General features: G+C 42.3%; 4 protein-coding genes across 9 annotated transcripts in view; 3 read left to right on the top strand and 1 right to left on the bottom strand.

Moving 5' to 3' along the window:
* ranbp10 (RAN binding protein 10) overlaps nucleotides 1-1,068 on the bottom strand; it is a 51,040-nt gene extending 49,972 nt beyond the window's left edge. Inside the window, exon 1 of the mRNA XM_056281435.1 lies at nucleotides 1,014-1,068. The gene's annotated coding sequence lies outside the window, so the exon portion shown is untranslated. The remainder of the gene's footprint in view (nucleotides 1-1,013) is intronic.
* On the top strand, nucleotides 1,022-9,555 carry tsnaxip1 (translin-associated factor X interacting protein 1). Of its 4 annotated transcripts, none has more exons than XM_056281436.1 (13): nucleotides 1,022-1,165; nucleotides 1,296-1,392; nucleotides 2,044-2,184; nucleotides 2,325-2,418; nucleotides 3,549-3,745; nucleotides 4,235-4,376; nucleotides 4,617-4,786; nucleotides 4,911-5,024; nucleotides 6,258-6,367; nucleotides 6,582-6,681; nucleotides 7,542-7,648; nucleotides 8,186-8,282; nucleotides 8,823-9,555. In XM_056281436.1, the coding sequence occupies exons 1-13, from the start codon at nucleotides 1,110-1,112 to the stop codon at nucleotides 8,934-8,936; spliced, it is 1,539 nt and encodes a 512-aa protein (XP_056137411.1). In that variant the 5' UTR covers nucleotides 1,022-1,109; the 3' UTR covers nucleotides 8,937-9,555. The 4 variants fall into 4 exon arrangements, with proteins under 4 accessions (XP_056137411.1, XP_056137412.1, XP_056137413.1 ...); XM_056281439.1 differs by lacking the exon at nucleotides 1,022-1,165 and adding an exon at nucleotides 1,872-1,919 and having other exon boundaries at nucleotides 1,341-1,392; XM_056281437.1 differs by lacking the exon at nucleotides 4,911-5,024.
* A 1,370-nt stretch (nucleotides 9,556-10,925) lies between these two features.
* nutf2 (nuclear transport factor 2) lies at nucleotides 10,926-22,200 on the top strand. Its single transcript, XM_056282036.1, has 5 exons — nucleotides 10,926-11,034; nucleotides 13,222-13,343; nucleotides 20,224-20,295; nucleotides 20,855-20,953; nucleotides 21,278-22,200. Exons 2-5 carry the CDS (start codon nucleotides 13,245-13,247, stop codon nucleotides 21,389-21,391), a joined length of 384 nt encoding a protein of 127 aa, XP_056138011.1. The 5' UTR covers nucleotides 10,926-11,034; nucleotides 13,222-13,244; the 3' UTR covers nucleotides 21,392-22,200.
* Nucleotides 22,201-23,006: 806 nt separating this feature from the next.
* edc4 (enhancer of mRNA decapping 4) overlaps nucleotides 23,007-27,955 on the top strand; it is an 89,535-nt gene continuing 84,586 nt past the window's right edge. For all 3 annotated transcript variants that reach the window (XM_056281483.1, XM_056281482.1, XM_056281481.1), the window contains exon 1: nucleotides 23,007-23,178. In XM_056281483.1, coding sequence (XP_056137458.1) covers nucleotides 23,091-23,178 — 88 coding nt within the window. In that variant the 5' untranslated portion in view covers nucleotides 23,007-23,090. The remainder of the gene's footprint in view (nucleotides 23,179-27,955) is intronic.

The following is a 27,955-nucleotide window of genomic DNA, read 5'->3' as shown; positions in this document are numbered from 1 at the left end:
TCCAAAAATATTCTCTCTAAACTAACTCAAGATGGTCTACAGATGACCTTACACTGCAGTTGAATGAGAAAACAGATCCCAGTTGTTTCGTTGCATTTTAACTTTCAAATTTGAAACTGATTATAAATGTTGTCAACCTTAATGCATGATGTGTGTTTGGTTGACAAGTTGATTGACCGTTTTAATACGAGGGCTAACACCAAACATCCGGGTTTTTAATGATTTCTGACGCTGCAAAAGGGCTGTTTACATCTGTAATGTTTGTAACCATTACAGTAAAACAGGCCATAATTTCAATTAGGACCAGTTGAGGAAAAAATTGGTTATGTTCAATCTATAACCCAATCTGTTGAACTTGTAGGCCTAAATACACCACCAGTTTATATAATCACATAAATCACAGTTTGGGCCGTTAAACATATAGTCAGGTTCGTGCATTATAAAAATGACAGTTCAAATGAACGTTGGATTATTGCCACTGAATTAACATTTTGTCAGCAATGACGCATACATGGATTGAAGCTAATTTTCCATTTCGCAGTTTCAAACAGATTTTGTCCTCTACAAGCTTCCATACTTATGCCTCTTCTACCCTGAGGGTAGCTAGGAAATGTAGTTCTTACGGAGAAGGCGATTCGGTCGCATCATTCCGTTTAAAACATGCTCCTTTGTTCCTGCTCGTCTGGACTCCACTGAACAAGGGGATTTAAGCCGTTAAAGTACATCGAGAATCAACCTGGCATGAAATATTTCAATTTCAAAAGTTAACCTTAAACCAAAGTCTACCGCGTAAATGAAACTTCCGACAAATCAATTCCGACAAATCAATACTTGAAAAAAATTGTCGCCTCACTTGTCAACGCTAAGCCGCAACGACCTCCTGTATCTTAAATAGTCTACTTTAGGATGGCATTTGTCATTTAGGATAATATTGTTAATATTGTTATGTTTTAAATATGAAAACGGTTTGCTTCGTATGCAAATTGCAACTTTAGACGCACTGTGTTTGTTACCTTGGAAACCGCAACAACCAGCCGAGAGTCGGAAGAGACGCGAACTTGGAGGTCGAAGTAAGACGACTGAACAAATCTGAGAGTGAAACGGAAATAATGTTCTCGATGTCGCGGAACGAGGACACGACGCTATCGTTGCCGGAAGATCCAAGGCAAGTGACGGGGCGGCTTTGATGAAAACCGCCTATTAAGACCGACTGTAGTCTTAACCGGCCGTCAACACTAACTAAAGTGTCCGTTATTCAACTGTCAACGGGGGTCATTTGTTCCTTTTCATTCCAGGCCGAGTTACACGGAAGCCGCCCAGGTGTCCGCAGCCGGGGGTAGAGAGGAGCAGCGTGCTGCTGCTGTTACTGCCAGACTGTTTGCAAAAGACAAGGTAGGCCTATGCGGCGGATAAAGGCTGTCCACTGCAGGAGTCTCAGTCAGCTGGGACGAGGTTGAACAACCACGACTATGAGGCCTAAAGGCATTTGTCACTCGTACCTGGTTTAACCTGAATGCAAGCGTCTCTTCTACCTTCCCATGCACATATCCTATGTTAGCTTCTATGTATTCATGTAACTTGACGGCTCGTTTGCCCTACTGTATTTCCAATTTATTATATATCGTACTTCAAGTGTGCACACAGACTGCCATTGTTTGGCATGTTAGGTTCTTTTAAGATTTTTATTATCTATCTATCTATCTATCTATCTATCTATCTATCTATCTATCTATCTATCTATCTATTGATCGATCGTGTATGGCAATCATGCAAAACACAATTTAATTCCCAAATTCCAACATCAGACTGCATTAAAAACAACTTGAGTAATATCCACATGAATCAGAACAAGTCTCCTCAATGTTTTCCAGTTAAAGACAAAGCCTGGTGGATTTTAGGCTTGCAATTGCAACAAGAAGGTTTGTGTTTATCGCTTTCGTTACATGTCATTCTCTCCATCTTCTATTTTTTTTCTTCTGGTAAATCAATTAACATAACTGTCAAAGCATTGGTCCACTTAATTGATTAATTCTCCCTTGTCAGGTATGCCGGAGAGAAAGCAATTACCTGTATGCAGGCCCAGGCAAGAAGCCAAACTTTCTGAAACAGCTGGAGAGTTATATGAAGAGAAAGCTGCAAGCCATCGACAACACTGAACCAAGATTTCAAGAGCTCAAACTACAGGTGTTGTGATCCACTTGCTAAAAGCATACACATAATAGCACAAACACACATCAGTGCAATAAATACACATGCACACATAAGATTCATATTGTAAACCAATCATTTTCTTAGTTTGATGACCCTAGCTACTTTCAACACAGGTCTACCAGGATGTCTTTGGCCGTTTCATTGAAGAATTCAAAACTTATCAACTCTTTCTTTATGGCATCAAAAAGGAATATGAAGACACTATAGGTCTGTACATTTTCCACTATCATGCCTGAACCTTTTATTAGAAATAGCAGACAATGTAACGGAAAAGGAGGTGTAGCCTATTGCCTCAAAAGAGATGCGTAAATTGTTTACCATTGTGCCTTTTGCACACGGTTCATGTAATCCGCCATTTTATAGACCCAGAGATTCTGATGAGGGAATCGCAGTGGGAGCAAGTGGGAGGCAGGGACAACGTTAATTGGCAGTAAGATAAAGAAGAGTTTTAATGTAAATGTTTATGAATTAATGCCTCCAGTCTAAAGGGAATTATCATGGTTAATTTTTAAAGGCAAACTATTGTGCAAAATTGGGGGGGGGGGCTGATTTAACAATCCATTCTCTACCCCCCTCATATGCACCTTCTCACTGAGCTGGTGCATTATCCATCTGTGTAATATAACAAATACACTGATACCAATGGAAAAAAAAGTTATCCTATTGTAATTCATAGTTGATGATGGGAGGTCAGTTGAGGAGGTAGTGCAGAGCAGGAAGTGGCTATTGTGGCCACTCCTCAGTTTACAGCAGACACTGGAAAAATGTTTAAGTCCATCTATGTAGCCTGGTGGTAGCCAGTGTCCATTTAGCTGTTTTTACATTGCCTCAAACTGGCAGCAACTCCGTGTCATGTCGCAATTGTCAATTGAAGGTTTATTTGTTTAGTGTTAACTTGATCTGTAATTGAACAACAAGGTTAAAGGCCTTTAAAATTTATAATTAATTACATAGTGTTTGCTTTCTTACCTTCCAATACCATTCTTGTAAACTGTTGTTACCCTAGGTAGCTATTTTTTAATCTGTGCTAGATCTTAATGATTCTCCTCTGTATTTTGCAAAATGCAGCAGTACTTTGTGGGTGTGTGGTTGAGCTTGTACATTTAAAATGGCTGAAAGGGTTTTACCTGTGTGTTAGGAGTTATTTTGAGGACCCAGAAGAAATACTAGAACTTTGAGGTGCCTCATAGCCATACTTACCATACTATAAATTGCATTGCACAAGACACACAGATATGGCTTAGAAGGCAGCATCATAATGTACTAACAAATGACATGCAAACTATCAGAATAGATACAACAATCTATTATCAAAATGGCAATTTATGTCTGTTAAGCGTATCTACGGAATCAGATCTGTGAACTGGAGCCTCTGCAGACCCACCTGAGGTTGGTTACAGAGGAATGTGACCAGAAGATGCATGCACGTTGGCAAGAGGAACAGGCTGAGATTGCAACCCTGAAAAGAGAGAAGAAGCAACTGCAGAAGGACATGAAAAGCATGAGGGAGAAAGACGAGGCCATGCAGGCAATGGTATATGTCTATGTTACAATAGTTTTTTTTTAAGGTTAGTCAGAATAGTAGGTTTGTAGAATAGTTTTTTAAGGTCCCCATGTCTCTTTTAGATCTCTCCCATTAATTTCTGAAAGAGTCTGTGCTTTTTCCTCCTATTTCTTTGTTCTTTGTTCATAATCACATCTTTGTGTATGGACTAGCGATCCACATGGTATTGGAGAGAAAAAACACACTTCCCACCCTTCTGTCTTTCAAGAGATACGTGAAAGGTGGCTAAGGCATGTCATCTAGTCTAGTTCTGCCTAAGTAACCCTTCCTAGTGCCTTCTTAATCAAAATGTTGGATGTTTTACAGTATAAACGAGGCAGGACATCATTGAAAAGGCCTCTCTTTATTATTACTAATCTCTCCGCCTCTCACTTTTACTCACCCATCATTGTTTTTGGTCTCTGTGTGCGTAGGTGTTTGTTTCTCTAACTAACCCCTCTCGCCTTGACTCTGCCCCAGGTGGCCCATCTGAAGTCTGAAGTATCCAACCTGTATCTGCAGTACCGAGAGGAGCATGATGCTCGCAAGCTGCTGATCTTCAAGCTCAATCACCTAACAAGTTGCCTTGGAACAGAAGAGGAGCCCACAAATGAAAATTCAGGTGACGCCGAGCAGAAAAAAAATCTATATCTGCCTTCATATTGATACTATGTAAAGGTCATTGCAGACTATATCAGCTGGCTACCAATTTCTGGTGAATGCTCTACTGAGGATAATGATATAATTTGGAAAAATGGCACATCACATCAATGTATGTCACTCTATAAGGGAGTCATAAAATGCCTACAGCCTCCAAAAATCGAAACCAACAAGTTCTCTGTGATATATTTGTCCATTGTAGACAAGGAGAAAGAGGATCCTGTGATGCTGAGGCAAGCTCTGATTGTGTGTCGAGATGACCTAAGCAAAGCCCAGGAGTTGCTCAACAGGATGCAGGCAGAGTACTGGGATGTGGTTTCTCGACGTGACTGGGAGTCCCTGGAGAACACACAAAAACAGACTCTGCTGCAGGTATCACACATGCATGCTGCACATATAGATATACAACAACACATCTACACACTTTACCATTTATTATCTTTGATGTCACCACTATATTTGTTTGCGTTGTGTTTGCTTTTGCTGTGTTGTCTAGTTGGGGAGGCTGCAGCATGACTTTGACCAGCTGAAGGCTGAACATGACACCCTCCTTGCGCTCCATAACAAAGATAGTTTACAGGCTGAACCAGACTGCTCCACTACTGGGCAGGTAGAAAATATACCCAAGGGCTTTCATTCTTTACCTTTGGAAAGCCACTTGTGGCAAGTAGAGCAGTGGGGAGTATTGGTCAGGATGCAGGCAGGACGGGTGATTTGTCATACCTTTTTTACAAAAAAAATTGCATGTCCAACTTATTTTGTAGACTATAGTATCTCAAAATTGATCAACTTTTTCCCCGTTCTGGGGTTACCATATCTCAAACCTACAATGGCTTGAGAACACTATAGCCAGCATTCCTACAACATTAGAGTTTCCCCACAAAAAAAGTCATCAACCAGAACCTCTTCATTAGTTTCTGACCCCTTCTGTTTAAACCAGTGCTGTACACCTGATACAGCAACACTTTTTCTACACAATCTCTACTCTGCTGTACAACTGGAGTGAACAACTGCAACTGTGCTTAACTGCATGAAGATAAGAGAGGACTGATTTTGAAGGAAAGGTCGACGATAATAGACGGATTTCTTTGAATTTGTATACTGTTAATATGATAGTCGCAATTTGTAATGGTGTTTAAGACTGTATATGGATATGTATGCATGTCTTTGCCCCTGTAGGTATACTTTTTATTTTTATATTTTGGTTGTGCATGATGCCAGCAGTATTAAAGGACAATGACTTTCTAAATAACCAAAACAGTAAGCTTCCCCTTAGTGTGAAAAGTGATCAAAAATGAAAAGAAAAAAAAAGTAAAAAAAAAAAAAAACAGCAGCAGGCATTCGGGTAGCGTGGCGGTCTATTCCATTGCCTACCAACGCGGGGATCCGGGTTCGAATCCCCGTGTTACCTCCGTCTTGGTTGGGTGTTCCTACAGACACAATTGGCCGTTTCTGCGTGTGGGAAACTGGCTGTGTGTATATGTCCTGGTCGCTGCACTAGCGCCTCCTCTTGGCCGGTCGGGGTGCCTGTTGGGGGGGGGGGATAGTGTGATCCTCTCACGCGCTATGTCCCCCTGGCGAAACTCCTCACTGTCAGATGAAAAGAAGAGGCTGGCAACTCCACTTGTATAGAAGGAGGCATGTGGTAGTCTGCAGCCCTCCCCGGATTGGCAGAGGGGGTGGAGCAGTGACCGGGACGGCTTGGAAGAGTGGAGTAATTGGTCGAATACAATTGGAGAGAAAAGGGGGGGGGGAATCCCAAAAAACAAAAACAAAAACAGCAGCATAAAAATGGAAGTGAATTCCTTTACACCTGCATATGTATCATCATCATCATCACTAGGTGGATGAGGGTGTGCTCCATAAGCAAAGCAACCTGCAGCCCAACCTGCTGGAGGTGCTGATCAACACTGATGTCTCCGAGACAGACACACTCACAGTTCAGGAATTTAGGTGACATGCACTAATACAGAGATAAACACAAACAGAGACAGACATGCACATGTGCTTGCGCACAAGTGTACACACATACTTACACAGAAAATCCCTCTGTCATATACCATGCCAATCTCTAGCTGGGCTTTTCTCTCCTTCTACCATGTGTCGACACATGCATACTGATAACCCAGATATACCAATGTCTGAGTGTGTATTGCTGTGTGTTCAGGGCTGACCTGAAGACCGAGGAGCTGGTGGCCTCAGCTCAGAATGATCTGGACACCAGCAGCGAAACCATTGCCTATCAGAGACTCTACAGCCAGAGCCAGGTAGATAACACGGGAGCCTTTGTCAGTACCTGTTCCCCTCTATACTTTGCTTTTACTTGCTGTAATTCACACGATCTGATTCACAATTATCAATTTACAGCCACTTTGCTGTGCCCATTTTATCCCCTCGTAGTAAGTATTCTATTTCATCCAAATGAAACAGAACGGCTAGGTAGGAGTTTTGGAGGGGAGGGAGTTTGATTTGTCCAACAGCCAGTAATTGCTGGCAATTTTTAAGAGAATGTGGACATCGAAAAGCTTTTGGCAAGTTCCAGTTTGGTGGCAGACAATCGCTCATCTTTCCTCGATCTCGCTCCTATTTATTGGACATTCTAGGTAGTGTGCAACCACGAGTGCAGAGTGATGTAACTGAAAATGATTGTTTTTCAGGAAAAGAAAAACATGATTCATATAAGCACCAAAATAAAACACTTGTTTTTTTGTGAAGCTCTAGAACATAGTGTTAAAAAGCTCTAAATCAAGTGCATACAAAAGAGGTAAACAGGAATGAAAATACATTTGTCCTTTCCTACGACCTTCACTGTTTTCATCAAAATACATCACTATGATCTAGCAAAGGTTCACTTTAAAGCCCCAAAACTTAACTCGGCTTACAATGTTTATAGAAAATGGATTACACCGAAGCATTTGAGTTACACATCTATTTGGTTACTGAGAACTCGGTAGGAATTTTAAGTAAACTGGTTGGTGGCTGTGTTTTTTGTGAGCCACCACAGCTAATCCTTATAAATGCAAGATGAGACGTTTCATAGAAAGCTGCAACACCGAGCTTTTATTCCTCATTAAACGTATCAACATGACATCTGTTTGTCTTGCTGACATTTAACTTTATTATATAGGAGGCAGAGGGTAAAGACGGGGAGCTCCCAAGTTGGCTGAGCAGACTTACTTTAGGGGAAAGGCAGCTGTACACAAGCCAGCTCAGAGAGCAGTTGGCAGGCAAAGAGTAGGTACTATAGACACACAACCCCCCACCCCCAACACACACACACACACACATGCATGCACAAAATACAAATAAAAAAGATAAGAGTGGGTGCATACGTGGTCTTTTATATGAACTGCCCCGTGCACATACAAGTGGTAGGTAGCATGAATAGGAGACCAAAGGGGGACGAATAGTAAGAAATGCACAAAAAAAACAACCTCTGTCTTCAAACCTCCCGCTCAGCCACTTGTCTGGCCGCAGTCTGGGCTACATCATGAGGTCAATTTTCCATCAGTCATTAAACTCACATCTGTCAGCTGGGGTCACTCAGGTTCCCATTACGTCCAGTCCTCAAACTGAGCGAGGGCTTCTGGTCTGGAGCTAACTGTAGTCTCCAAGCTGCCACTGGATGTCGCTAAATCATCCATTACACACACTCAACATTTCTGTACGTAGAAATTAGGTGCCTGAGACGCACATATTTAGGCACATGCTACATTATGAACCGGTATTATATAAACATTTTTGTGAAACGTGTGCTTTATATATTAACAGGGAGGTGTCAATGGCAGATCTGCGTGCTGCCTTGACATGCATCAACCCAGAGCTAGATGCAGACGCTCTCAACTGGAGCTTGTGCCTCGCCTTTCAGGTGAATCACTGGACAAGATATGGCAAAGAAGCCCTTATGTTTACATCTACATGTTGATTGCTTTTGTGGGTATTGTGAAATGTGTAGTGGCATTGTATTTTTTTTTGATAGCACAAAAGACTTGCTTTTGTCTGTGACCTGCTTGATACTTTATTTGGTCAATTTTGGGAGTAACCTTGCTCAACATCATTCAGATATTTTGCGGTGACCCACTAACTTTTATATCAACAGTAATGGTGCTGGAATATGACGAAATATTTTGTCTGAAAGCACTTAAGAATCGGATGCTCCTACTTGAAATTACAGTTTATTACAATTACAGTTTATTACAATGATATATTTAGAGAATATATTACTCGGAATATATTTCTGTACATTTGTCGATAAATGAAGGACAAATGTCAGAACAACTTTTTAATTTTCTTGCTCCTTCTATTACTACTCCACACTTGTGCGGCCATGTAATTCAAATACACTAAAAGCTCTTCAGATATTTGGTTTCATCCACGATGTTTTCACTTCATTTCATTTTTTTCCCAGGTGAACATTGAAGAGCTGGAACAGTGTGACACACTGCTGGACACAGAAGCCATTCTGCAAAACCTCTGTATGGCTGACGTCAGCAGGCCTGATCCTCTGCCCCCGCAAGCGTAAAGCCCTCTCCCAAATGGACATTTCCAACAAACCCTGGCACCACTGAACAGTTCATTTTAGAAATGCTATAACTTTGAGTATTCTTAGACAACTCATTTGTGCTCATTAACAATGATAATTCATAAGAACTAAAAATTTGCATGTTAACATTTTGATGTTTATTAAAGTTGGCATCAGTGTTATTGGATCGGAGGAAACACCAGCATATTTGATTATCATTTGTCTTTATTCTTGAGTGAATGAATGATGATGATTTATTTCGAACATGTAAATAGGATATAACCCAGATAAGCCATTGCCAATACTCTGAAGTGATCAACAAATCCACACATCTCACTCAGCGAACAAAGCTCCATATGCATCAGATCATTTGCTACATGTTGGGAAAGCAGTAGGAGGAAGTATACACTTATTTTTTTCCTACCCCCTCTCACCTACTCGTAAGTTAATTCACCTACTATACATTTCAAACTCAACTCCCACTGTACTGTATAGTTCAAATTCAATGCAAGTTGTGCTGCACAATACAAACTCAACTACTGTGAACAATAAGAGAAAAAAGAAAAGAAAAACATCAAAAACACGTGAGCGAAAGAAAAAGAAAAGAAAACACAGCCTAATGTCATGTACCAAGAATAAACAGAGCTCAATGCTACATACAACCCACATATCCACTCAGTGTAATTCTTGTCCTTCCTTACACATGTATGCTAATATAAATGTTAAAATTATCACTGTGTGATGATAAGTATCACATCTGCTTCTGAAATATCACTTTCCAGATTATATCTATTTCTAAGTTATTAAATAAAAGCAGATGCAAGAAAAATATGAATTATGTTTTCAAAGGCATTTCCAGAGACAAGGAAATTCAGAGAGCTTAACTGAAAAATTCCAGTATACTTTTTCTTAGCAGCGTGAATAATAAATCCCAAACAAATGCATGTGGCTGATGTGAGAGTCCTGGAAGAAAGTGAGAAAGATGTACTATAAGAAGTTACCTACTGAAAGTGCAGTGGGCCTTTAAAACCTTAAGCATTGTTTACTAAAACAAAAGACATGGCTTGAGATGCTGTTAGATCGCCTCATGAGGCGGGGTGTGCGCATCATTTACTGGGATATGGTGTAAAGTATCCCAACTTTGCTCTAAGCAAAGTGAGGCAAAAACAAAAACATTCTCCCCATTCTGCTGATTTGTCGTCTGCACAGAAGTATTTCATGGTGAACGTCTTGTTCTTAATCGGTATTTAGCAAATGCACTGCTACTGCTTCTTAAAGCACATTAATGTTATGATTACTATTCAGCAATTACACTACTTTTTTGTCTTTATTGTACAAAACACATGTACATTACATTATGAACAAGACAAACTGTTTATGCCAGGGGTGCGTACACCAAACAAAAGGAGAAAATTAAAAATATATATGTATATAGTATATGAGAAAATAATACTCTTTTCTTCAAAATAAAGTGTTGTCAGTCTATAAGAAATTTATCCAAAACACAATTAGTTCTCATTGCCTTCTTGCTTTTAAGTTCTCTTATTGTGGTGCCATAAAGGTGCAGTTCTTGGATGAAAATGTCCAAAATTTGGTTTGGGGTCCGTCTATCTCTTCTTATGAACGTGGAATTTCCCCAATAATAAAATTAACTGCGTCAAGAAAACAATATCTCTTCCCAGCTCATTATCTTCAAGACAAATAAAAACATCTTTATCCTGAAAGTGGATCGTTTGTCCAGTTTTCCTTATATAATGCCGAACATCCACCCAAAAATATTCTGGTACGCCTACAGTGATAAAACAAATGACAGATTGTTCCTTCTCCTAGTTCACAAAACTGACGAGAATATTCACTATCAGTTTTACATCTGTCTAGTGTCTTCTTGGCTGGATATGTGCCACGCATAATTTCGAGGCCATTGCGCTGCTAATACTACCAGCGTAGTGTATCGGTGACATCAGGCGACGCAGTCGGCAAGAAAACTACAATCCCCGAGCACCACCGGGCTCATTGCGTCTCGGCGTATTTCCGTAAGCGGACCAGACACTGGACTGTCTAATTGCTATAACGGGCAGCCGAGCTGTGTTGGTCCGCGGTAAGTATCTCAGAATTATCGGAACCATTAGCGGAAGGGTGAATGAGTACACGCTCCTGCGGCAACGGCCAAAGTTTCCTCTTGTGTTTGAAGGAGTGCGAGACCGGCGTAAAGCCGCTCGGCAGATTTGCCCGGTAGGAGCGTGGGGGGCACGCCTATGCACGGAACCCTGCGACGGGGTGCCCGGGCGACGGGCACGGCCCGGAGGAGAGAGAGGGAACCTGGGGCAGAAAAGGGGGGGCAGACACTAACGCTCGGAGCGGGTGGGGTATTTTTAGAGCCGGGGTGAAAAACCCACAAGCGAGGCAAGCAGTTAGACAGCCGCTGGAAACGTGCTTATCTGGCGTGTGCACGCCGTAGCTTAGCGGAATGGCAGGTTGTCTGAAGTGCCATTGATAGCCAGCTCGAGCTAAATCAGCGGCGGCACGCCGGCTAACACGCTACGAGCAGCTAGTTGGCTAACGAGCTAGTAACAGCCAGCCGCTCTGCATACCGCCTCTCACACAGTCACAAAGGGATTTCGGGCCACTTTCTGGAGTTAATGGGCGTTTCGGGAGTCAGCCGTGTCATTATTAAATGGCTACGGAGTGGAGTTTTTTCCCCCTCGAGATAAAGTCGTGTCGGAGCGGGAACAGTCACACCGGGTTAACGCGCAAACCCCGGACGGCTCTCGCACAATGCGACGTTTATCGGGAAGCGCCTGACTTGTCCTGGGCGTGCGGCACGTTGGGTTCAGTGGCCAGCGCCGTACGCCCTCAGCAGGTGGGTCGTAGGCTCCATCTCCGTCTGCATGGAGTTTGCGTGTTCTCCCGGTGGCTCCGTGGGTTTCGTCGGGCTACTCAAACCTCTCCCCGCGGTTCAAAGGTTGGCGTATTAGGGGAACTGGATTCTATGAATTTCGGTTGTGACCGTGTGTACGAACTCGAGGGCTGGTGAGGGCAAGAAGGCAAGGTTGCTTCCCTTGCCCTCTGACCCGAATGCCTGTTGGGATCGACTCCAGCCCCCCACCCAACCCTAAATTAGATTGAAGGGGCATGGATAGCAGTTGATTTGATATAGATTAGTTGTTTACTAAATGTACTACCCAGCACATTTTATGCATTAACTATATATTCTACATTACCTTGCTCTGTGTAATCTATGACGTTGCATTGTAATTCTGTTATTTTTGTGTATTTTGTGCATTTGACACCTATTGCATGTCTGCCCACCCTGGACGACGGATCCCTCCTCTGTTGCTCTTCCCGAGGTTTCGCCCATATTTCTTTCCAAGGTTTTTCTTGTGGAGTTTTTCCTTATTCAGGTTTAGGGTCCAAGGATAGAGGGTGTCATATGTCATATACTGTCGTCTATTGTACTGATTTGTAAAGCCCTTCAGGACTACCTTGTGAATCTGGACTATACAAATAAACTTGACTTGACTTGGCTAATAGATGAATGAACGATTTGCACTGTTACTGCCGCCAAAACCGGCCAAGATGACCCATAACAACAGAACACCTCAGCACCACATGCAATGCATCAGAAACCCCCCTAACTAACATACTATGATTTTCTCTGGTGTGAAGTTGTCTTTGCACACCTGTTGCGGACATGCCAGACTAATTTTGTTTTACGGGCGTAATTCTAATAATGTTCTTGCTGAAAAACATTTTCCAGCGGCCCCAGTCATGTTTTCTGGTGACTTGTACATATAGAAATAAATAGTGCAGTGTATTTGCATAGGCTACTTAAGTCCACTGTTGGGTATTACCTCTTACATATGAGACTATTGTCTTCAGTGGTTCTCAGTCCAGTCATGAGTACCACCGTCAGTACTGCTGGTTTCTATTCTGCCAGGTAGTTACAGTCCCCTGTTGTTACAGGTCTAAAACCTCCCAGATTGAAGGCAGAATAACTGGAACAACAGGTGAATGTAATTAATTACCTGACAAAATAGAAAACCAGCAGTACTGGAGGTACCCGAGGACCTGATTGAGAACCGTTGCCCTAGTCTAAAAGAAACCAAATTTTATAACCAACATTCACGATCCTGTTTTCCCAACATCTGAATTTATTATTATTATTAACACCAGTCATGGACAGAGCCTTTTCCCTTTATGTCAACTTCTAGCTTTCATTTTCTGATCCATTACATCTCTTTCTAACATCGCTGCGCACCTTTCCTTTTTTCCTCTCCCTTTTCAGTGCGTGTTGCAGGGTGATTCAGAATGGGGGACAAGCCTCTGTGGGAGCAGATAGGATCCAGCTTTGTGCAACACTATTACCAGTTGTTTGACACTGACAGAACACAGCTCGGATCAATATATGTGAGTACGACAGAACTAAATGTTCACAAAATGTTGAACTCTAATTTTAGTGTTAAATGTTTTTGTATCTGCTATGTAAAATTTGTGCCCTGTGATGGCCTTGTGGCCTGTCCAGGGTGTCTCCCCGCCTGCCGCCCAATGACTGCTGGGATAGGCTCCAGCATCCCCGCGACCCTGAGAGCAGGATAAGCGGTTTGGATAATGGATGGATGTAAAATTTGTATCTGTTGAGGACTTCAGATATCTTTTTCAATGTTTTGACCAGTGCTCACCTGTGTAATGGTTTGAGAATAATTTGTAGAGGAAGCATGAATTGTCTGAGGATTTTTGGCTCGTGTATAAACTTGCTCTGTGCTCAAAAGGGCTAAATCAAGGCGCTTCAAGATTGAGATGCTTACCATGCTTTTTTAAGTGACACTTGAGGAATTAACTTTGCACCCTCTAGATGATAATGACAGATAATAATACAGTGTCCACTGAGCTAACAAATTCTCCCAAACTTTTACAATTGCAAATTGTGTTAGAATTAGAAGCGACGCCTCAAAAGTTCCTGCATTTGAACTTAACTCAGCCTGAGCAAAAAAAAAAAAAAACTGCATGTGGGGATTTTGTTTTTAACACCAAATTAATAATTATGGTAACACCTTATTCTAAAATAAAATAAAATACTAAGGTAAGCTAATATGGTGTTAATGAGAAAGGTGTGATGGTGAACCACAGACTAGACTAGATTTCAGACTAGACCGAATTCTCCACTAGGTTGCAGCAGCATCCTGATTTGGCATTTCTAAAATCAAATCAGAAAAAACAATTTAAAAAAAAAATCTTATTAACTTAATGTTCTGCATCACATTTTTAAAAATATTATTTTTATTGATTTTGATTTTCAAAAAGAAAATAACATCAATAACAACTAAGTAGCGTATACAAAATGTTGTATAATAGGTCCAGGAAACCTCGTACTGCATTCATCTAGTCACCAGAGCACAGAAGTGTTAAACCATGGGATTGTACATAAACAGGACCATCCCTCAGCTAAGTCAATTATCTTCATGCCAAACTGTGCTTAATTACTTGAAGATTCAGCGGTTTCTCCCATTTTTTTTTTTTTTTTACGAAAAGAGGAGTTCTCCCACCAATAAGGTATCACAACTTCAGATATCAGGGACAACATCAGATATCAGAGATTTTCACAGTTGAACAGAAGGAGAATTGTCCCCAACCCACTTCGTCATTATAGCCTTTCTAACCAACTTTAAGCGAAATTGAAGGGTTTTTTTTCGTGTAAATTCAGAGAATCTGGTAATGCTTCCTACTAAGCATAAAAGTGGGCTGACTTATTTCTTTACATATTGCCTTCCAGAAGAATTTAATTTGTTTGCACTCCCAAAGACAATGTAGTCTGGTTCCACGAAATGTTTTGGATTTAGGACAATTTGGAGAAGCTCTTGTTGTACACTTGTTGCATACTTGTATGTCTACATATCTCCATAAATATATGGAGATATATATACATTATATAAAATATCATATTGCATCTCCCTATATCTATTGCATGTTGATATTCTGGAAGGCAATAGCAGAATTTCTTCCCATGTTTCTTTATCTATTCCCACATTAAGCAGTGTACAACAAGATGTTCTCAATCGTACAAGTCAATCCAAGTTCAATTTCTGTAACTCAATAGAATTTTTGATACAGAACGTTCATGCTTTTGATGGTCCAGAAAAAAATCTTTCTAACAAATGAGAATCATCTGAGAAATTGAGAGTATTTGTTTTCTTGTACATATAGTGGCTAGTGTTTGTAAAAATCCTTGGTAGGTATATTGTACCAAGCGCTTAAAAATTTAGACATTTCAAAGTTCCCATTCTTGCCATGTCTTGAAATTTAGTCCTGCACCCTCCACTGATAAATTTGGGTTATCTACCAATGTTGTCAGGGCATTTAACTGGTGAGTTTCCTTAAAGAAATTTCTTTAAGCTATTTCCTGTCCATTATATTAGTTATTTGATTTTCCTTAGCTATAATTGGCAATTCGCTCACTCACTTGTCTAATAATAAATTTACAGGGGAAAAGGTTTACAGATCATTTCCTCTACAGATCAAGCCAAGGCAATCCAGTTTGTTCAACCACCCATAGAGAAATGATCTCTGTATCGCATTTTCAATACAAAGGTTCTCATCTAACATAAACAAATATCTCATTATCAAACCCAATGCCATGTGAAGCAGGCCATCTCATCTCTTATATATTGGCCTACAACTGATGATCTGTAAGTCTGTTGTATGAATAAGCAATGCATCCTATCTTTTTTTTTTCTAAATTTATTTCTGATTTTTCCCTTCTTTTTTTTTCTCCCAATTTAGTGGCCAATCGCTCCCTATTCTAGTTCAAACATCCACCCTCATACTGTATGCGTTTGCCAACTGCATCTCTCCGGCCGGCAGTCTCGAAGGAGACGCCTCGCCACTTTCGTGACAAGGCGAGTCCAGGCCGAACCACTGCTTTTTCCCACACACACAGAGACGCATTCATGTGATGAACACAAGCCGACTCCGCCCCCCTCCCGAAGACAGCGTTGCCAATTATTACTGCTTCATCGAATCCGGCCATTGTCGGATCTGACGAGACCGAGGCGCGAACCCCGGTCCCCAGTGGGCAACTGCATCGACACAAAGCCGATGCTTAGACCGCTACACCACCGCGGACCCAATGCATCCTATCTTGCCGTTGTATTCCACTGTCCAAATCAGGCTGAAAAAGAACAATGCACGGGTAGGTTTATTCAAATTAATAGACTATTAAAATAGGGGCGGCACGGTGGCACAGTGGTTAGCGCGGTCGCCTCACAGCAAGAAGGTCCTGGGTCCGAGCCCCGGGGTAGTCAAACCTTGGGGTCATCCCAGGTCGTCCTCTGTGTGGAGTTTGCATGTTCTCCCTGTGTCTGTGTGGTTTTCTTCCGGGTGCTCCGGTTTCCTCCCACCGTCCAAAGACATGTAGGTCAGGTGAACCGACCGTACTAAATTGTCCCTAGGTGTAGGTGTGTGTGTGTGTGTGTGTGTGTGTGTGTGTGTGTGTGTGTGTGTGTGTGTGTGTGTGTGTGTGTGTGTGTGTGTGTGTGTGTGGGCAGGGGGTGTGGCTGTGGGCCCTGTGATGGCCTGGTGGCCTGTCCAGGGTGTCTCCCCGCCTGCTGCCCAGTGACTGCTGGGATAGGCTCCAGCGACCCTGAGAGCAGGATAAACGGTTTGAATAATCGATGGATGGATGGATTACAATAAATGAATATAGGTGCTTCCAAGTCTTATAAGCTTGACGATTCAGAAAAACATAAAGGGCAACTTGTCATGACAGAGTTTCAGTCTAGAGATTTTTTTTTTGCATTTTAATCCCTGAGGATATATTGCTCTGTTTTTTCGAAGAGCAGGTTTTGATGTCTGGGTATTGTGGGGTCGTATACGTAGTTGATTTACATAATAGCTGCATTAGAAAAACAGTTTAAAATGACCAAAAATGTCACTCTACTCCTCTAAAGCCACAAAAGATTATGTGCTGTTTTTCATTAGCCTAGTTTGTTTTGTGGTGTCAAAGTTTTGCATGTTTTCCCTTCCTCTCAATTCATAAGTTCTGTCTCACAGAGAAGTTCACATGTCTATCTCTTGCCAGTGGCATCTGCAGTCATACTCCATTGTGCTAATCTGCATGTTAATTCCATTTTCAGCCACTCATGCCTTATATAAAAATGACGACAACAGTGACGTTTTCAGACCATTCTGCACCTTACAACGGAAGTGTGAAATTCCTATAGTGGCAATACACATTGTAAAGCTCTCTTTCACTGCGTGTGTGACCATCTTTGTATGTGTTTGTAGCCTGTGCGTGTGAGGCATGACGGGGTGTTGGGTGGTTGTTTGCACTGCATCATTCTGCTTCCGGTGTGGGAAGATGGCGGTGCGAATTCATGTTTGCGGCGGCCTCACCCAGTACCGTCCATGCAGTGCCTTTGTCCATGTCTGCGTCTAAGTGTGTATTTGTTTGATGACTGGGAGAGCTGGCGCTGGATCGGCTGGGAGAGCTTGGTCTGCTGCGTCCCGTGGGCCCGGGGACCATGGCCCTGCCTGGAGCTGTGCCCGAAAAGGTAACACCAAGGGTGGTCTGACAGGACACGGAAGCAGGGCAGGCTAAGCTAACTGCTAGCCCACGCAGACTGGCAGTTCCGATAACACCGAGGGCGGTCTGGCGGTGGCCTCGCCTATCCTTGACTGTGTTTTTAGTGTCGTCATGTGGAGTGCATGGAGGTGTGTCGAAGGTGTCTGGCTGGGAGAGCTGGCATTGGATCGGCTTGGAGAGCCTGGTCTGCTGTGTCTAGTGGGCCCAAGGACCACGGCCCTGACCGGAGCTGCACTCAAAGAGGAAACACCGAGGATGGCCTGACAGGACGTGGAAGCGGGGCGGGCTAAGCTAACTGCTAGCCCATGCAGACCGGAAGTTCCGACAGTCACCCTGGCTGGCGTTCGTTCTCCTGAACAGTGATTTTTTTTTTTTAGACATATGTGTTACTTTGGATACACGGTGTTCTTGTAGTTTTTGGATATGTGTTTTTGTCTTTGTGTTGCACTGCTGTGGGCTGGGGGAAGCGATGTTTCGTTTCATTTCACGTGCGCAAGTGCATGAAATGAAATGACAAAGTGATTCTGATTCTGATCATTCTTGAGCGCGAGTTAGAACGAGATAGAATCCTGCAGGTGCTGCCATCTCGCGGGGCGTAATCAATCAAATTAAGGAATGCGGAGCCGGATAACATAGAAACTAGTGTTTGCTTGAAATAAAATCGCCGTAAATTGAATCAAAAATGCTTTCACATACGTAGACTTGACAGCCTCAGAAGATCTTTAAAGGAGAAAAAAACAGAACTGGCAGGCTCATGTCGAACACAGACGTACTGTGGAAACACTGTGCAGATATGTGCACATTTTTCCATAGTGTCACACGTGTGACGCTATGGAAAAATCTGCACATATCTTTAAAACGTCATGCCGACAAATCCCAATATAAATCGATTCCATGTGCATAATTAACCATTCTCTATACTATCAGGGATCAGGAACACTTTGTCATTTCACTTCATGCACATGAAATGAAACGAAATGCTGTTTCCCCAGCCCACAGCAGTACAACACAAAGACAAAATCACATCCAAAAACTCCAAGAACACACATATCCAAGCTAACACATCCAAACTAAACAAAAAAAAAATCACTGTCCAAGGGAACGAACGCCAGCCAGGATGACTGTCGGAACCGCCGGTCTGCATGGGCTAGCAGTTAGCTTAGTCCGCCCCGCTTCTGTGTCCTGTCAGGACGCTCTCGATGTTTCCTCTTCAGGCGCAGCTCCAGGCAAGGGCCGTGGTCCCCGGGCCCACTGGACGAAGCAGACCAAGCTCTCCTAGCTGATCCAGCACCAGCTCCCCCAGCCAGACACCCTCGACACACCTCTCCTCACGACGACATCAGAAATACCACGGCCAACGCCAGGTGAGGCCGCTGCCAGACCGCCCTCGGTGTTATTGGAACTGGCGGTCTGCATGGGCAACCAGTTAGCTTAGCCTGCCCCGCTCTCCCAGCTGATCCAGCGCCAGCTCTCCCAGCCATCAAACGAAGACAAAACTTAGACGTGGACAAAGACACTGCATGGACGGTACTGGGTGAGGCTGCGGCAAAATGTGAACTATGCAATTGTTATTATAGACGAATTTTTAAAAAAAAACCATCACTGACGTGAATTTAATAATTTCATCTGAAAATTATTTTTTTGCCTGGTTTTTGAACATGGGGAAAAAGGTGCTTGAGAAAGTCCTTAAAATCCTTTAACTTTTTTATTTTTATATCTGTATTAATCCTGTGCATAAGTATTATGTGAATACCCCGTCGTAGGTGTCATGGATGTGTTGGTGTCATCTCTGGTGCTTATTATGCCGCCGTCCCAGGTCCATCCTGTGTGGAGTTTGCATGTTCTCCCCGTGTCTGCGTGGGTTTCCACTGGGTGCTCCGGTTTCCTCCCACCATCAAAAAGACATGCATGTTAGGGTTAATACTCCTGTCTGTGCCCCTGAGCAAGGCAATGGAAAGAAGAACTGGAGTTGGTCCTTGGGCGCTGCAGCTGCTCACTGCAGCTATACAATAGGATGGGTTAAATGCAGAGAACACATTTCATTGTTACCAAACAACTGCACAATGACAAGAATAACATGGCTTTCTTATTAGATAATCACATACAATCGCTATTGCTTTGTTGTGACTGGTAAATCTTTGTCCTATTACCAGTTTGTCATTCACATTGTTGTTAATGTTATTATGCAAGGCATATTGGTGCCTTTTTAGTTATATGGCTCTGGACCGTTCTTACAAACTGTTTGATATACACACAACCTATCTACTCCCAACATACAGGGCCTTTCAAACCAGTGCTAAGTGTTCATTTCAATGGGTAGTTACAAGATAAATATGATAAAACTCATCTCACACTATGTACCAGTCCTCTTCTGTGCCCTTCAGATTTTACTGTTCAGTTACAATTTATTAACTTGTGTGTAATTTCTACAAATATTACTCAATCTATTTTTATAAAAAAGCAGATTGTTTTGCAAAGAGGATGCAGAAACCCTGTTAATTTTCATCATAGATAGCAAATAAATGGATCTGTATGTAATCTGAGAGCCCTGAAATGATAACACTTTGGAGATTGAAAAATTGAAGAAGAGGAAAAAGTCAAATTAAATATAGGGCTTGTGTGGTTAAAAAGTTGATGTGTCTCAACATTCATCCTTTTGCAGCTTACTTTCTCTTCCCCCTGTCTATCTCCTTCCTTTGCACAATCCAGATTGATGCATCATGCCTTACATGGGAGGGACAGCAGTTCCAGGGAAAAAGAGCAATTGTTGAAAAACTCTCTGTAAGTTTGTTTGATGACTTACTGTTTCATTAACATATAACATGGCTTAAAACGTGTCTAGATTTTTAGTTTGAATGGCTCAAGTAGGGACCAAATTCCTGATGCAGGCTGCTAGTGCCTTGCTTTTACCCACTGAACTACAAAAATACAGTGGGTTACAGAAAGCAGATGATGGCTTGTATTTGTAAGCAGAAGTGATATATCAGCGCATCAAATATCAAGTGGATACCTTCTATGAGATACAAATTTGATGGGTCTCCTTGAAAACTGAATTGCTGACAATACGATGCGTGACAACATCCCTGACAATTTACCCTATCTAGCAGTAACTTACGCTTCTGTAGATGGTGATGCACACAATGTAATGCCTCAAGCACTACTGCATTATGTTTAGAAGTCTGAGTGCAAATGTTTTTCCAGTTGAACTTGGTTTCAGGATTCTGATCTCGTATTTTTTCTGCCTCTTCCTTTTTAAAAATTTTTTTTTAATGTCATGTCCACCATCCGGTCATACCAATCTTCAGTATTTGTTATGTACGTTTCTCCATCTCTGTTCCAGAGCCTCCCCTTCACAAAAATAGCCCATAGTATAACAGCGCAGGACCACCAGCCCACCCCAGACTGCTGCATCTTGAGTATGGTTGTAGGACAGCTAAGGGTAAGTCGCACAGTAGATACAAAATTAACACTTCTGTCTTCCATTTTCAACGCTTATTCTGTTGCTTGTTCTTTCACTGCATAGACAATTTTAGTTTGACTACGCAATAGCTAAGTAACTGTTGACTCACAAATGTCCTATGTTTGCATGGAAATACATGGTCTCGTCAAGGGATGTATGCTATTTTTGTTCAGGAATATTAGGAATCGGTGGCCCATGAGAGCAGTGTGTTAATTTTCCATCAGGCGAGTTAAAAGTAAACCATTGTTCTGCTGAGTTTGATACAAACCATTCCTGTTTTTGTGTGTTTGTATGTGTTTGCAGGCAGATGAAGACCCAATTATGGGATTCCACCAGAGTTTCATCCTGAAGAACATTAATGATGCGTGGGTGTGCACCAATGACATGTTCAGGCTGGCGCTCCACAACTTCGGCTAAAGCCTCTCCTTTCTCTGGTGGGCAGGGGCAGCCATGTTGGAGAGTGCAGTGTGAAAAAGGAAGGAGGAGTGGAAGATGAGGAGAAGAAAGGACACTCGTCCCTCCCTCCTCCTGTCTCATTCACACCTGTTTGACAAACACCGGATTCTAGATGTCAATCACAGAACCTCATGTGGGTGGGTTTTCAAACCACCCCAACCAGTAGAAATGCAAAGTGTTTCTTTGCTGAGAGTCAACTGACCAATCAGATGCCCCTGTCTGCCCCACCACTGATCTGCATGACGCTGGGCGCCCCATTACAGTATCTACACTCAAGCCAGACCAGGAAGGCACTTACCAGCTTACTGATGCCATTAACTCCCACCCATTCTACTCTACGCTAATGCTAATCCATTCTTCTTGACTGCTCTACTCTACTGTTGATGGCGCCACTGCTCTCGACTCAGTTCTGATAGCACTACTGTTGACTGGTGTAGATCCATGTTCAGATTCAGAATCGGCTCTTTACTTTCTGCTTCTTGTGTTTTACTTTATTTTAGATGCCCCCTTTGTGTTGGTTTTAGCTTGCGTTTGTGTGTTCTACGAATAATTTCTTTTAAAAGATGGTTAAATATTCCATGATTCATGCTTTCATGTCAGGTTTTGCACTAGCAAACCAAAGAATCATGAAATTTGCCCATGCTGTGTGATTGGAGCTTATCCGGTTCTCTCTCTTTCGTCTCTCTGACTGTCCCTCTCTCTAATTTCTTTCTGGCAGTAAACATGGATACTGCAGCCACAATACACAATAAAACCTGGACTTTTTCTTAATGACGTTAGCTTGGTCCTCTTCAATGTATGATTCCTTGTCTGGTTATCTGCTCTCCCTGTCCCTCGTTCTCTGTCATCTAAGTTTTTGCATCCAAACGTGTTGTACCAAGCTATGCATTATAATCATTAGCAGCTGGTTTGTAGGAAGAATGAGTATTGAGGTGGCTATGGCAGTACTATTGCATTATCAGGGCTGGGCAACATGATCCAGAAAGGGTCGTTGTGGGTGCAGGTCTTTGTTCCAACCAAGCAGTTACACACCTGATTCTATTAGTCAACCAATAGTCTTGTTCCAACCAAGCAGTTACACAGCTGGTTGTATCAGTCAAACGTTTTGATGAACCGTTTTTGCTTGGATCAGTGCTTTGGTTCTCATAAGTACCAAGTCAGAATTTATTGTTAGTGTTAGAGATAGAATCTTACAGCTACAGTAACCTGCCAATTTAGGATAGGAGTGATATTTGAACATCTCTTAGAGGGAACTATTAGTTATTATGAAGACATTAACCGCTTCAGAAATAGAAATAAATCATTAACGAGATACGGTTGTACTTGAGTGGTTCATCATTGGAATGGTGAATCATGTCGCGGGTTAATCAGGTTGACGGTAGGGCCCCGTGATGAATCCGTAATTATATGGGAATATGTGGGAATCTTGATTGTATTATATATATGGCATGAATGCTGTGATTTAGTTCAGCAAAAAAAAAAAAAACTGCAGGTAAGAAGGACGGCCTAGGAACGAAAGACTGACTGAGGATCCGGAAGACATTGCGCGGGACGCAGCGGAAGTTTGGACGGGTTGCTCAGGGTGAACGCGAAGTGAGCGCTGGCGGCATCGCGTCAAAACATTTTCTGAAGGAGCCCAGTTTCCCCCTTCCCCGAACCCATGGCTTCCAACGCCAACATGGATATTGAAGGTGCCACCCAGCATCTTAGGGATATTCTCAAGCTTGACCGCCCGGGACACAGCACCGGTAAGAAGCAGCAGTGGCGAAAAGCGGCTGCGCCTGCAAGGCCGCAGTTAGCCAACGACATACTAGCTAGTTAGCCGGCTAGCGGTCTACGTTCAGATTTGCAATGAACGGCGCGCTTGGCTAGCGTAAATGCTAACGTGACAGTTATTAGCGGCTGCGCTAGCTTGCTAGCACAACGTTAGGGAACTTCACGAGAGCACATCCGGCTGATGGGCAAAGAATTAAATAATCTAGCGACGCAACAAACTAGTTAGGCACTAAACAGGTGAATTGATGGGCTGTGCGAGACAGATGTTACCATTGATTGCATCACAGGTTAGTTTTAGGTTGAATCGTCTAACAGGATTAAAAACAGCAGAAAAACGTGTATCAAACATTTACAAAAGCTTTCACAAAGAGAAAAGTTTTAAGAAGAGATTTAAAAGAAGCTAGAGACGTATTGCGTCTTGAGTTGAGTAAGCCGAGTTCCATATTGTGGGGGCAGCAACAGCCTGATCACCCTTTGACACAAACCGTGACCTGGGAGTAACCACCAGGGCTCCATATGCGGATCCTAATGGTCGAGAGGGCACATACCAGGTCAATAAATCACAGATGTAGCAAGACCGTTTGAGGCCTAAGCAAGCAATAACATTTTAAAATCAGTTCGAAATCTAACAGGGAGCCAGTGTAGGGAGGCAAGCACAGGGGTGACGTGATCATGCCTCTTTGTCCCAGTAAGGAGCCAAGCAGCAGTGTTTTGTACCAAGTGGCGATGGTGGAGGGAGCCCCGGCTGATACTCGAATTAAGTGCGTTGCAGTAATCAAGATTAAACCGTGAACAACTTTTTGTAGATCAGCAGTTGATGAAAATGTCATAATTTGAGATGATCTTGGTGGAAGAAACAAGACTGAATTGATAATCAAAACAGAGGTTAGCATCAAATATTACCCTTAGATTCCTAGCAGCCTGCTTAATACTATTAGATAGACCACCAAGGGCTGATGGAATTTGGGGGACCGAACAGAATGACCTCAGACTTCCATACATCCATTCCATCCATTATCTGAACCGCTTATCCTGTTCTCAGGGTCGCAGGGATGCTGGAGCCTATCCCAGAAGTCAGACCTCAGACTTATCATCATTAAATTTAATAAAGTTTTGGGACATCCAGTATTTAATATTAGAGAGGCAAGTTGTGAGATTTACTAAATTGCTAGAATCAATGGGTTTTAACGGCATGTATAACTGAGTGTCGCTAGCATAAAAATGGCAAAACACATGGTTTTGAATAACCTGGCCAAGAGGCAGCATGTATCTAAAAAACAAAAAGGGGCCAAAAATAGAGCCTTAAAGAGACACCACAACTCAATTGAGCCGTCAAGGAACATGGGGAATAGAAAGAATGCAGGCTGGATTTGGGACCTGATATTCTCTACCTTATTTAAAAAATGAGCGAGAAATTTTTACTCAACCATCAGGTTCAGAAAAAGAAGTGGAGGGACCATTAATAAAAGAATCGGTTACCCTAAAGAGGACTTTAGGATTGTGGTTATTTCTAGATATCAATTCAAAGACGTAAGCCAATCTTGTATCCTTAACTGCATTCTGATAAATTAACATTTGTTTTTTTGTTTTGTGCTATTTTGGACTTGGTGAACTTCCATTGTCGTTAAGATTTTCTACAGTCTTTAAGGGCTCAAGTGTGATCATTCACCCAGGGAGGTTATTTGATTTTTGTTTCCTAGTTTTTTTCTCCTCAATTAGACTTGGCCAATTACCCCACTTTTCTGAGGCGTTCCGGTCGCTGCTCCACCCCCTCTGCCGATCTGGGGAGGGCTCTAGACTACCACATGCTTCCTCTGATACATGTGGAGTCGCCAGCCGCTTCTTTTCAACTGACAGTGAGGAGTTTCGCCAGGGGGACGTAGCGTGTGGGAGGATCGCACTATTCCCCCTAGTTCCCCCTCCCCCCTGAACAAACGCCCCAAAAAACCAGAGGAGGTGCTAGTGCAGCGACCAGGACACATCCTCACATCCGGCTTCCCACCTGCAGACACGGGTAATCGTGTGTAAGGACACCCGACCAAGCTGGAGGTAACACGGGGATTTGAACCGGCAATCCCCGTGTTGGTAGGCAATGGAATAGACTGCTACGTTACCTGGCCGGATGCCCCCGTTTCCTATTTTTAAACGGTGCAACTTGTTTGAGGATGGCTAGGCATTGATCATTGACTGAATTTAACAGTGCGTCTGGATTGAAAGGAGATATAGTGGAATTAAAGGACGATGAATTAAAAAGATCACAGAATTTAATTGCAGGACCAGTGTTGAGAATGTGAGAGGGATAGAGTCCAGAATAGAGAGCTGTAGTGGAACTTAAAAAACAACAGCTTTATGGTCAGTTACAAGCATATCTGCCAGATCAAGACATTCAGGAGAGAAACCAGATGAGAGTACCAGGTCTCAGGTGTGACCTTTAGAATGTGAGGCCCCTTTAATAGATTGAATGAGGTTAAAAGGATCTGTAAGATCTGAAAAATGAAAGGTGAGGGAATGAGAAGTGCAACATGCATGAATATTAAAATCACTAAGAATAAGCACCCTGTCATATTAGATATGACAATGGATAAAAGCTCAGAAAACTCAGAAATAAATCTGATTTCAATAATCAGTTAATGAAACTAATTGATTTATTGCACAGCTGTTCACAACATTTTAGTAATGGTGCACATGGCTCAATTGCAAAGGATCTATACAAGCCACATCATTAAATTAATTATTATTATCATCAAAGAGGAGGTTTATGGATGTGGTGAGAGAGGACATGCAGGTGGTTGGTGTGACAGAGGAAGATGCAGAGGACAGTCGGAAGAAATGGAAACGGAAATGGAAAGTGCCATCATTGGGCTTGTATAAGCAATTGCTGCAGGCTAATCTCTTGTGATCAAGAAATAAGCTTTAGCCTCCATAGCTGCGCAGAAAGTCTCTAAATGTTCTCCAACTTAAATCGGGTAAATATTGGCTCCGATCTAAAACGTGAACTTATCAAGCTCGCATTAATGAACAACACGCTGGCTAGCATAAAGGATGATGTTGATTGATTGATTGATTTTTTTTAACAACTCAACAACTTCATTAGCCAAGCTTAAGGGTCTGCTTTTTTGAAATGCACATTAAAGTCACATTCTTGTGCCACTGATTTGAAACGTACATTCACATGTCAACTAGAGACGTTCCGATACAATTTTTTTCCATACCAATTCCAATACCTGAACTTGTGTATCTGCCGATACCAAGTACCAATACGTTTATATATATATATAGCTGATGATTGCTTATGGCATGAAACAGGCTTGTACTATCTCATAAAGAATTTACTTGACTCACTGGATTATATATATATATATATATATATATATATATATATATATATATAGTATAGTATATATACACACACACATACACACAGTGGCTTTCAAAAGTATACCCCTGGAACTTTTCCACATTTTGTCACGTTACGACCACAAAATAAATATATTTTATTGGCATTTTATGTGAAAGACCAACACAAAGTGGCACACAATTGTGAAGTACAAAGAAAATGATACATGATTTTAATTTTTTTTACAAATAATAAACTGAGAAGTACGGTGTGCAAAAGTATTCAGCCCCCTTTTCTCTGAGTGCAACCAATTGCCTTCAGAAGTTGCCTGATGATTGCTGAATGATCGAATGTTGACCTAATGACTAAATAGAGTCAACCTGTGTGTAATCTAATCTCAGTACAAATACAGCTGTTCAGAGGTTTGTTAAGAGAATATTGGGGAGCAAACAGCATCATGAAGTCCAAGGAACACACCAGACAGGTCAGGGATAAAGTTGTGGAGAAGTTTAAAGCAAGGTTAGGCTATAAAAAGATTTCCCAAGCTTTGAACATCTCACGGTGCACTGTTCAATCCATCATCCAGAAATGGAAAGAGTATGGCACAACTGCAAACCTACCAAGACACGGCCGTCCACCTAAACTTACAGGCCGAACAAGCAGAGCACTGATCAGAGATGCAGCCAAGAGGCCCATGGTGACTCTGGACGAACTGCAGAGATCCACAGCTCAGGTGGGGAAATCTGTCCACAGGACAACTAGTGGTCGTGCACTGCACAAATCTGGCCTTTATGGAAGAGTGGCAAGAAGAAAGCCATTGTTAAAAGAAAACCATAAGAAGTCCCTTTTGCAGTTTGCCAGAAGCCATGTGGGGGACACAGCAAACGTGGAAGAAGGTGCTCTGGTCAGATGAGACCAAAATTGAACTTTTTGGCCTAAATGCAAAATGCTATGTGTGGCGGAAAACTAACACTGCACATCATTCTGAACACACCATCCCCACTGTCAAACATGGTGGTGGCAGCATCATGCTCTGGGGGTGCTTCTCTTCAGCAGGGACAGGGAAGATGGTCAGAGTTGATGGGAAGATGGATGGAGCCAAATAAAGGGCAATCTTGGGAGAAAACCTGTTGCGAGTCTGCAAAAGACTTGAGACTGGGGCGGAGGTTCACCTTCCAGCAGGACAACGACCCTAAACATAAAGCCAGGGCTACAATGGACTGGTTCAAAACAAAACATGTTCATGTGTTAGAATGGCCCAGTCAAAGTCCAGACCTAAATCCAATTGAGAATCTGGCAAGATCTGAAAACTGCCGTTCACAAACACTCTCCATCTAATCTAACTGAGCTTGAGCTGTTTTGCAAAGAAGAATGGGCAAAAATTTCAGACTCTAGATGTGCAAAGCTGGTAG

This window comes from Lampris incognitus, chromosome 6 (assembly GCF_029633865.1).
Source record: "Lampris incognitus isolate fLamInc1 chromosome 6, fLamInc1.hap2, whole genome shotgun sequence".
NCBI classification, from domain to species: domain Eukaryota; kingdom Metazoa; phylum Chordata; class Actinopteri; order Lampriformes; family Lampridae; genus Lampris; species Lampris incognitus.
Note: the sequence above shows the minus strand (reverse complement) of the source record. Positions and strands in the feature narration are given on the sequence as shown.